At 44.6% G+C, this 11,254-nt stretch overlaps 1 protein-coding gene across 1 annotated transcript in view; it reads left to right on the plus strand.

Annotated features, from left to right (window-relative positions):
• Positions 1-11,044, plus strand: part of KCNN1 (potassium calcium-activated channel subfamily N member 1) — a 107,330-nt gene extending 96,286 nt beyond the window's left edge. Inside the window, exons 9-10 of the mRNA XM_030218710.1 lie at positions 9,128-9,197; positions 10,743-11,044. Coding sequence (XP_030074570.1) covers positions 9,128-9,197; positions 10,743-11,036 — 364 coding nt within the window. The 3' untranslated portion in view covers positions 11,037-11,044. The remainder of the gene's footprint in view (positions 1-9,127; positions 9,198-10,742) is intronic.
• Positions 11,045-11,254: the final 210 nt, after the last annotated feature.

The following is an 11,254-nucleotide window of genomic DNA, read 5'->3' on the forward strand; positions in this document are numbered from 1 at the left end:
TAAAATACCTCTCAGACACTGGGTAGGTCCCAGGCAGAAGCAGGCAGAGAAAAAAGCTTTCATATGTTCCTGTAGAACTAGTGTTTTCCTTTGTTTTCTCACTGTTTGTTCCTTTCTTTCTCCTTCATCCTCCCCCTCTCATAAAAGAATGGCCACTCTACTGTTGTGTCAGGAGTAGCCTAGTGGTTAGTGCAGTGGACTTTGATCCTGGGGAACTGAGTTTGATTCCCACTGCAGCTCCTTGTGACTCTGGGCAAGTCACTTAACCCTCCATTGTCCCTGGTACAAAAATAAGTACCTGAATATATGTAAACTGCTTTGAATGTAGTTGCAAAATACCACAGAAAGGCTGTATATCAAGTCTCATTTCCTTTTCTGTATTTGAGATTCTACATGGAATGTTGCTACTGTTGAAATTCTGTTGCTGCTATTTTTTTTTTTTTGTTACATTTGTACCCCGTGCTTTCCCACTCATGGCAGGCTCAATGCAGCTTACATATTATATACAGGTACTTATTTGTACCTGGGGCAATGGAGGGTTAAGTGACTTGCCCAGAGTCATAAGGAGCTGCCTGTGCCTGCAGTGGGAATCAAACTCAGTTCCTCAGTTCCCCAGGACCAAAGTCCACCACCCTAACCACTAGGCCATTCCTCCACTTCTGTTTCTGCGAGTCTGATGTCCTGCACGTGCAGGACGTCAGACTCACAGAAACAGAAGCCTGTGCGGCCGTGTTGCTGATCTGCAAGGGCAGGCTTCTACATGAAATGTTGCTAGTGGAGGAGTAGCCTAGTGGTTAGTGCAGTGGACTTTGATCTTGGGGAACTGAGTTCAATTCCCACCGCAGCTCCTTGTGACTCTGGGCAAGTCACTTATCCCTCCATTGCCCCTGGTACAAAAATAAGTACCTGAATATATGTAAACCGCTTTGAATATAGTTGCAAGAACCTCAGAAAGGCGGTATATGTCCCATTTCCCTTTCACATCTCCCTGGTCAGTGTTGCCAATGCCAGGGTGGTGGTTTTGTACTTGCAGCCCCCTCCCCAGAGATGCAAGGGAACCAGCAGATGGCTGAGCTGAACTGAAGGAGAAAGAAGGAAAGAGAAAAAAAAAAAAACAAGTGGCAGGGAGAGTAAATGTGGGACAGAGAGACAGAAAGAGAAAAAGAGAGGGCGTGGTTAATTAAGAAGAGGCAGCTGCCAAAATAGTTGGAGCTCTATGATGGAAACTGTGAAGTCACAGCTGTGCGCCTTTGCTTTTCAAACTGTATTGTATATGGTACTGTCTTTGCTTGGAATGGGAGGGAGCTGGTATTTGTCACTTAGGGTTGCCACCTCAGCCCAATAAACTGAACAGGCTGATCCAGTCCTGGATCTGTAATTGTGGAGGAGTGGCCTAGTGGTTAGGGTGGTTAGGGTGGTGGACTTTGATCCTGGGGAACTGAGTTCGATTCCTGCACAGGCAGCTCCTTGTGACTCTGGGCAAGTCACTTAACCCTCCATTGCCTGCCACATTGAGCCTGCCATGAGTGGGAAAGCGTGGGGTACAAATGTAACAAAAATAAATAAATAATTCAGATTTTTATTTCCTTAAGAAAAGCAGAAGTAGAACTGCATGGGATACGATAGTCCCGGGGAGGGGATGGAATCAGTTGATTCAGTTGAACAGGTGCGAAGTGGCAGAGCTAGTGTTGCTTATGCTTTCCTGGTGTCTGTCGTGCTATTAAAATGTGTGTTGTATTTTATCTCTGTTTTACCAAATCATTCCCCTCCCAAGAGCTCAGAAGTAAGTTAGCCTGATGTGTCCTGTGAATGCCGACTATCCCCTGACCGCAGAGTGCATGCTTTCACATACAACCCACTGTGGAACTACCCCCACCCTCTGCTCTATGTCTGCTCTGAACCTTTGCAAAATTGAAAATACAGCTCCTGTGCAATATTCCCAGCAGCACATCGCTGAGGCAAGCACACCGATGTCCTGCAGCAATCTAAGGCAGTGGTTCCCAAACCTGATCTTGGAGGCACCCCAGACAGTCAGGTTTTCAGGCTATTCACAATGAATATTCATGAGAGAGATTTGCATGCAGTGGAGATAGTGCATGCAAATCTCTCTCATAAATATTCATTGAAGATATCCTGAAAATATGACTGTTTGGGGTGCCTCCAGGACCAGGTTTGGGTACCACTGATTTAAAGCAAAGGGCTCAGTCTAGATAACTGTCAATTCCCTCTGCTTTATAAATTAAGATGCTCCACGGCATCCTGGGAATTGGAGTCTTTCTCCTACCTAGGGTGGTAACATCCTAGACCTCATATTCTTGCTTTACTAATTTGGCATCCCACTGCATGGGGAATGCTTCATTAATTACCCAAGAGTTATAGAGAACATTGAACTGTTGTTTTCTTTTAATGCAACTCGGAGAATTCTGAGATTTGTAGTTCTATTTTTGTGCCCAAAGACAGGCTTACAGATGGCAGAATAGTGCAAGAGGAATCTGGTCTGTAAGAATGAGAACAGCCGTGGTTAAGGAGCACTGATGAAACAGCATTTTCTTCAATCTCTTTTAATCCTGCTCAGTTCATTCTCTCATATTAAACGAAATGTGTAAAAAAAAAAAAAAAAACAAACCAATAACTCTGATGATGTCTGGGGCTGAACCACAGATGTTAGTGGGAGATATGACCATCCTTCTGAGCTGCAGAATTGTCTAAGCTGACTTCTGAAGAGCAGAAGGCACAATCTCTAGAGGCTACTGAAAACGCCCCACAGACGAGGCTTTTTAAAGCATGTTGAACCACCATTCCAGTCATCGGTGCAAACTTAGCCGCGAAAGGCTCTACGTGCGCCCAACGTGCACCAAAATGAACTTACCGCCCGACTACCAAGTGCCTTTTGTGGTAATTTAATTTTTGGTGCATGGCCGCTACGCACGTCTGGAAAATATTTTTTATTTTCAGACGCGCATAGCGGATGCGCGCCAAGTGGCATCTGATGTGCATAGGTCCTTACCGCGCAGATTCCTTACTGCTAGGTCTATGGCTGGCGGTAAGGTCAGACACCCAAAATGGACGCGTGACAATTTTGATTTTGCTGCACGTCCATTTTCGCAAAAATTTTAAAAAGGCATTTTTGGTACGTGCGCTGAAAAATATTTCTGCGCGCGCCCAAAACCCGCATCTCCACTATCGCAAGCCACTTTTTACCACGGCTTAATAAAAGGACCCCTTAGTCAGGGTAGTAAGGAAGGTTGTATGCAAACACTGCTGTGTTCCTGCTGTTCTGAAAGAGAAAAGAAGAAAAATTCCTCCTTAGCTGAAAATGAGAGAATTTGGGCAATGTTAAAGGGCTGCGGAAAAAGAAGAACAAGAGGAGAAGGAGATTCTCTATCAATACCTTTCACCCAGAAATAACTACATACCACAGCCAGCCCTGAGAAGAGTCTGCCCAACTGCACACTGCAATGCAAACAGCATTCACAGGGGTGCAGCAACATAGTCTTCCAGGCTGCATGAGAATAAATAAGGGGACCAGTTACCTTGCAACAGCCCCCTTTCAACATTGCATGGCATGAATTTGTGGGTCTATGCATGCCATGGGAAAGGATACTGAGTTTTAAGTGAATATGGGAGAAATAAGCGAGAAAGGTTGCAGACTCCTAGCTGAAGGCACGGAGCCACGCTCCCTAAGCACTGCCCCTTCCTCTCACTCACCTGTGGGCCGATGCTCAGAACTCAGCGCTATCTGAAACAGCACCCGATCAATATTGCGGGAGCAGTGCAAAAAAATAGCTCCCCAATCCTCAACCGTATGATATGTACGCTGTTTGACTGAAAGCAAGGGGGAGGAACATGCCCGGTGCATGCACACGAGTTTTGTGACAAGCACAGCTCTTGTTACGCATGCACCAGACAAACCTGGAAGCAAAGCACACATGGTCACTATTAATTCTGCACCTTTAAATATAAGCGTTTCAATTTTATTTATTTTTTTACCTACAAAGAAAATAAGATGATACTTTTTTTACTGGACTAACTTAATACATGTTTTGATTAGCTTTCGAAAGATTATCTTCAAAAGCTAATAAAAAAAGTATCATCTTATTTTCTTTTCAATGTTTTGTTTTATTTCTATTTATTACGTTTTAAAAGTGGACTAACACGGCTACCATACAGAAAACATGTGTCAATGTGTGCTTTCACTTTTGGGTTTGCTCTGACTTGCATACATTCGTCTCTCACTACCACCAGTTAGGGGCTTGCACGGGCTTCCTCTGCTTTCAAATTAAATAAAACTAGCAGCTTTTAATGAAAAAATCATGGGAAATCCTCTCTTCAAACACCCCAACTTGTGCTCTGAACTGGCGTTAGGTTTTCAGCAGTAAGGGCGGCTTTGTTTTGTGCTCTGTTCTCTGAGCATTAGAAGGAATAGGAAATAACCTCATTAATATCTGTTTGACCACATTTGCATGCTATTTGTGCTAAACTTTGGCATGCACATTGTCTCCTGGGCTAGTGCCCTCTGAGCATCCTGCGCTCACTAACACTGGCTCTAGTCTGGCGCTAATCTCCTCTAGCGCCAGTGTTAGGTTTTGAGCATTGGCCCACTGGAACATGAACTAATCCTGCAGCAGTGTTCTCATTGTGGGGAGCTTATCAATCCTGCATGCAGCATGCATACCACATGCTGAACCTGTCCGTGGATTTCTTAGAGGATCTTGTTTTCAGTTGTCCTTGGCCCTTCACAATATGGGTTATTAGACAGGTCCAGGTCATACAGGGCAGGGCAGTGGCGTAGCGAGGGCGGCTGCCACCCGGGGCGGTTTGCCACTGCGCACCCCCCCCCCCCGGGTGCAGCATGACACCCCCCTCGGCGCATCAACCCCCCCCCCCCAGTGCATTCGTGCCTGCCGTGTGCATGCCGCTGGGGGGGGAGGGTGTCGGTTCTGCTGGTTCCCTTCTCCCTCTGCCCTGGAACAGGAAGTAACCTGTTTCGGGGCAGAGGGAGCAGGGAACCAGCGGAGCCGACACCCTCCCCCCCAGCGGTGTGCACCCTGGGTGGACTGCCCCCAGCACCCCGCCCTTGCTACGCCACTGGGGCAGGGTGTTCCTATCTTGCATTTGTCCAGGTGTAATCCAGACTAGAAATCCCCTAAATGTAATGGGCCATACCTTAGAATAAGTCTACCCCTTTCACCTGACAACTAAAATGCCGATTAACTTCAGATGAAAGGGATACTTTAAACAGATTTGAAGGTGGATAGATAGTTCAGCAGAACAAACAGCAGACCAACAAGTGTAGAAAGTGATAACAAGGACTTTAATTCAACTAAATAAATACTTATACGCCTGACTTGGCTACGTTTTGCCAAGAGGCTGCATCAGAGGCAAAACTAGAGAGGTAGAATGAATAAAGCAGGCTTCCCTCTAGTCAGGATAAATTAGCCTTGCAGCAAGAATGCTTTTTTTTCATTTTCCCTCTCTAGGTTTGCCTCTGACGCAGCCTCTTGGTGAAACATGGCCACGCCAGGCAAAAGTATTTATTGTTTTCACCTTCTACAATGGTTGGTCTGCTGTTTGTTCTGCTGTGCTTGCATCACAGATCTTCTGCCTCTCCTTTGTTCTCAGGTAGATAGTTGTCAGATGTTTATCCACCCAATATTTAGCGCTATTTAACAGGCCAGGAATGGCTCCTGGCCGGTTAAATAGCGCGGAGGATTTGGGGGGGGACACCGGTGCCGGAAAGAATATTTGAAGCGGGGGAGTCGGAGAAACTAAACAAATTCTCTGTAACCTTGGAGGATGTAATGGGTCAGTTCAGCAAGCTGAAGAGTAGTAAATCACCGGGACCTGATGGTATTCATCCCAGAGTATTAATAGAACTAAAAAATGAACTTGCGGAGCTACTGTTAGAAATATGCAATCTGTCCCTAAAATCGAGTGTAGTACCGGAAGACTGGAGGGTAGCCAATGTTACTCCGATTTTTAAGAAGGGTTCCAGAGGAGATCCGGGAAATTATAGACCGGTGAGTCTGACGTCGGTGCCGGGCAAGATGGTGGAGGCTATTATTAAGAATAAAATTGCAGAGCATATACAAAACATGGACTGATGAGACAAAGTCAGCACGGATTTAGTGAAGGGAAGTCTTGCCTCACCAATCTAATGCATTTTTTTGAGGGGGTAAGCAAACATGTGGACAATGGGGAGCCGGTTGATATTGTATATCTGGATTTTCAGAAGGCGTTTGACAAAGTGCCGCACGAAAGACTCCTGAAGAAATTGCAGAGTCATGGAATCGGAGGTAGGGTATTATTATGGATTAAGAACTGGTTGAAAGATAGGAAGCAGAGAGTAGGATTGCGTGGCCAGTATTCTCAGTGGAGGAGGGTAGTTAGTGGGGTCCCGCAGGGGTCTGTGCTGGGTCCGTTGCTTTTTAATGTATTTATAAATGACCTAGAGATGGGAATAACTAGTGAGGTAATTAAATTCGCCGATGACACAAAATTATTCAGGGTCGTCAAGTCGCAGGAGGAATGTGAACGATTACAGGAGGACCTTGCGAGACTGGGAGAATGGGCGTGCAAGTGGCAGATGAAGTTCAATGTTGACAAGTGCAAAGTGATGCATGTGGGTAAGAGGAACCCGAATTATAGCTACGTCTTGCAAGGTTCCGCGTTAGGAGTTACGGATCAAGAAAGGGATCTGGGTGTCGTCGTCGATGATACGCTGAAACCTTCTGCTCAGTGTGCTGCTGCGGCTAGGAAAGCGAATAGAATGTTGGGTGTTATTAGGAAGGGTATGGAGTCCAGGTGTGCGGATGTTATAATGCCGTTGTATCGCTCCATGGTGCGACCGCACCTGGTGTATTGTGTTCAGTACAGGTCTCCGTATCTCAAAAAAGATATAGTAGAATTGGAAAAGGTACAGCGAAGGGCGACGAAAATGATAGTGGGGATGGGACGACTTTCCTACGAAGAGAGGCTGAGAAGGCTAGGGCTTTTCAGCTTGGAGAAGAGACGGCTGAGGGGAGATATGATAGAAGTGTATAAAATAATGAGTGGAATGGATCGGGTGGATGTGAAGCGACTGTTCACGCTATCCAAAAATACTAGGACTAGAGGGCATGAGTTGAAGCTACAGTGTGGTAAATTTAAAACGAATCGGAGAAACTTTTTCTTCACCCAACGTGTAATTAGACTCTGGAATTCGTTGCCGGAGAACGTGGTACGGGCGGTTAGCTTGACGGAGTTTAAAAAGGGGTTAGATAGATTCCTAAAGGACAAGTCCATAGACCGCTATTAAATGGACTTGGACAAATTCCGCATTTTTAGGTATAACTTGTCTGGAATGTTTTTACGTTTGGGGAGCGTGCCAGGTGCCCTTGACCTGGATTGGCCACTGTCGGTGACAGGATGCTGGGCTAGATGGACCTTTGGTCTTTCCCAGTATGGCACTACTTATGTACTTATGTACTTATCCACCAATATTCAACGAGAGATAACCGGTTATGTCCCGCTAAATAATCCCAGTCAGAGCTTAGCAGATAACCGACTGTATCGTGCGATATAGCGAGCTATCTGCGAATATTCAGCATATCACAGGTTAAGTTTGGTGGCCAAATTGGGCTGCCAAAATAGCAGGCCTATATTTGGTGGGTTTAAACTTAATCAGCCAGCACTGAATATCAACTTGGTCGGTTATATTTAAACTGGATATTCAATTTTGGTCACTGGAAACAGCCTGGCATTGAATATCCAGGCTCCCTATATGTTAAAAAAACAAACACTCTACATATTTAACAGATATATGTTTAAGCACCCCATGGAAATTCTTCAGAACTTCAAAACAACCAGTTTTCTATTTAAAATTAAGCCTAGTATTTACCTGCTAGCACTGAGATATATAAGTTATACATCCAGAGGCTAAACTTCATCTTTGAACATGTAACATTTTTGCTGCCCTCATCCTGCCCTAAACCACGTGCCTTTCTCAGAAGAAATAAATTTGGCCATTTTGCAAAGATGACAGCCACATTTATCTGTACAACCACTAGCAATGTAAAAACAAAAACTGTTATGTGGTTGGCCCAGCTGCTGTCCACATAAATGCTTTTCCCGATCTGCTGGTGTTGTAGCTCTGATATCTAACTTGTCTCTGATTTCTCTTGCTTACTCGGAGAAAGAAGATTAAAACTAGCAGGACTGTGTTATTGGGGCCTTTTTTGAGAGGAGCTTCAGCACGTGAACAATCCTATCATAAGCTGTATCTAGCAATTTATTTTATGGTTCCTCCCTCTTGATGTGCACTGGACTCTTAGTCAATGTCCTGTACAAATTTTGTCAGGTGCAGATGACGCATGGTGTTAGCAGAACAGAAAATAATGTTTCCTCTACCTTTATAGACTGTGTAGAAAGGTTCTGCATTTGGATGGAAATGGACATGTTGATGGCCAACCTGAAGGGATGGGAAAAGTGGGTGACTATTGTGGAAGGCCTTTCTCAGCTCATTGAAACAGTTTAAAACTTTTTCTCTGTTAAGGGGCGGACCTGGGGAAAGCCACTGCTTATCCCTGTGGTCGGTAGCATGGAATCTTGCTACTGTTTGTGTTTGGGATTCTGCTAGATACTTGTGATCTGGATTGGCCACTGTTAGAAGCAGAATACTGGGCTAGATGGACCTTTGGTCTGACCCTGTTTGGCAATTCTTATGTATTAAAGCTTGAAGAGCTTATTGTAATAAAGAGTTGCCAAATGTTTATATTTTATATGTTGAAAAAACATACAGAACTAATAGAGAACTGGTTCAGTGTGCCCCTCATGACCAGGAGCTCTATTCTCTGAGAACATCTAGACCTAAGCCCTTATGTTTCAGTCCCTTAACGCTCTCCCCAGTGCTGGACCTGCAAAGCACACTTTTTCATATTTCCCTTCTTGCATTACCTGGAAATCTGAAGTCCTGGACTTGTCAGAGCTCTGATATTTCTGCGCATGTCTTGCATGCTCTTACAGCGACTCCTGAAGTTTGTTTGCCTGTGTATGGAGATAGCCTCTCCAACTGCTCTCTCCCCCCACCCCCACCCCCCAGCCCTTCCCAAAATTGTAACAAAACTCTCCTGTGCTTTCTCCTGCCCAGACTGCGTAGTGTGAAGATGGAACAACGAAAGTTAAATGATCAAGCCAACACCCTGGTGGATCTAGCAAAGGTGAGCAGCCAATGTTCATTCCATCTAGAGCTCCTCCACATTCTTTGTAGGAGAATCCTTGTCGGGGCTGGTGATTGGGAGGCGGGGATAGTGCTGGGCAGACTTATACAGTCTGTGCCAGAGCCGGTGGTTGGGAGGCAGGGCTGGTGGTTGGGAGGCGGGGATAGTGTTGGGCAAACTTATACGGTCTGTGCCAGAGCTGGTGGTTGGGAGGCGGGGATAGTGCTGGGCAGACTTATGCGGTCTGTGCCCTGAAGAACACAGGTACAGATCAAAGTAGGGTATACACAAAAATTAGCACATATGAGTTATCTTGTTGGGCAGACTGGATGGACCGTGCAGGTCTTTTTCTGCCATCATCTATTATGTCACTATGTCCCAATATCCAACCCTTTTAAGAGAAGAGAGAATCAGAACTAATGACTGGCCATAGGGCAGAAATCAAACTGACCAAAGATAAATTTATTTTAAAACTAAGCCCCCCACGTACTGCCCCAAGGGAGATATTTTTACTGTCCATGTTCTAAGATTCTGGAGCATTCTGTCATCAGATATCATTGAGGTGTCTACTAAGAAATAGTTGCAAATAATGTAGACGGTGTTCTTAGTTGTAAATAATACAGTAGACACAGGAATATGTGATGGATGCCAGAGAATCTAACAACAAAGGAAAAACAATCAGTTTTATTCTATCAAAGATCTCTACAGATAATGTGTTAACGATAACTTTAAAAAGGGCAAAAAAATACTGTCTAAAACGTTCAGTGCAAAGCAGTAATCAGGAACAAACTATATGGGTTAAATAAATCTTGCAAACTCCTTTAGCACTCACTCACCCCAGGTTCCTGCTGTACCCAGACTACACGACTCACTGGCAGACCAGACTACACAATCATAAATTTCCATTATGTTTCACACAAGTGTGTAATGCAATCCAAGTCCCCTAAGTAAATATTCAAAACCAATCGTCTATTCAAAATACTTTGAAAATCTGAGAAATCTGCCGTGGAATACATCTGAAGATTTCTCCAAGATAATTTTCCAGAGTTTCATATGCTATTTGGGATTGTATTATACACTTGTGTGAAACATAATAAAGGTTTTTGAGTCTGGTCTGCCAGTGAGTTCTATTGACCAAGTAGAACATTTGCCTGAATTAGGCAAGTGGTGAGTGAGTGCATAGGCAGTGGAACTGGGTGGGCCACGGGGCCATGGCCAGACCAATATGTTGCCCAATACAGCATCAGTAACTAGAGAGCTTGGGATGGGGCTACAGATTGGTTTGTGTGGGTTTTTTTTTTTATCCAAAACGTTATTCCACTGTCCCTCCTTCTCATTTATTTAATCCATACAGTTTGTTTCTAATTACTGGCTTAGAAAATGAGTTCATTTATAACCCTAATACACTCTGGTTCTAGCTTCCGGAAATGACAGGTCTCCTTTAACTAAAATTAAATCCTGACAGTTTGTGTTTATCGAATGACCCCAGTTGTTTTGCTTACCACTCTCCCATCCTCCCATCCCCAAACTCTGGTCTCTCTCCAGACCCAGAATGTGATGTATGACATGGTTTCGGAGCTTCAGGAAAGGAATGAAGACTTGGAAAAACGCCTTGCTATACTGGAGACCAAGATCGACTTAGTGGGGATCAGCCTGCAGGCACTGCCAGGGCTCATCACTCAAACAATTCTACAGCAGCAGCAGCAGGAGCTGGCCAGGGTGCAAGCACAGCTGCCCCACCTCATGACGGGCGGCTCAGAAAAGTCATGGACACCACCACCTCTGCGGAGACGCAAGTCACCCTCCACAACCCCACCCACATCTTCCGACAGTGGATAAATTGGGTGGGAATTTAAACCCAAATGGGTTCTGTTAGCCATTGTGTGGCTGATACAAAATATGCTTTTTTTCTATAAAGCCCCTATTATTGTTCCATTGTTGGGGTTTGAGATGCTGGAGTGAAGTTACTATAGAGATATATATTTTTTTAACCATATTTCTTAATATATGTATACATATATATATTTGTCTAGTACTCTGCAGTTGCCACTATCATA

The sequence above is a fragment of the Microcaecilia unicolor genome, chromosome 11, assembly GCF_901765095.1.
Source record: "Microcaecilia unicolor chromosome 11, aMicUni1.1, whole genome shotgun sequence".
Lineage (NCBI taxonomy): Eukaryota > Metazoa > Chordata > Amphibia > Gymnophiona > Siphonopidae > Microcaecilia > Microcaecilia unicolor.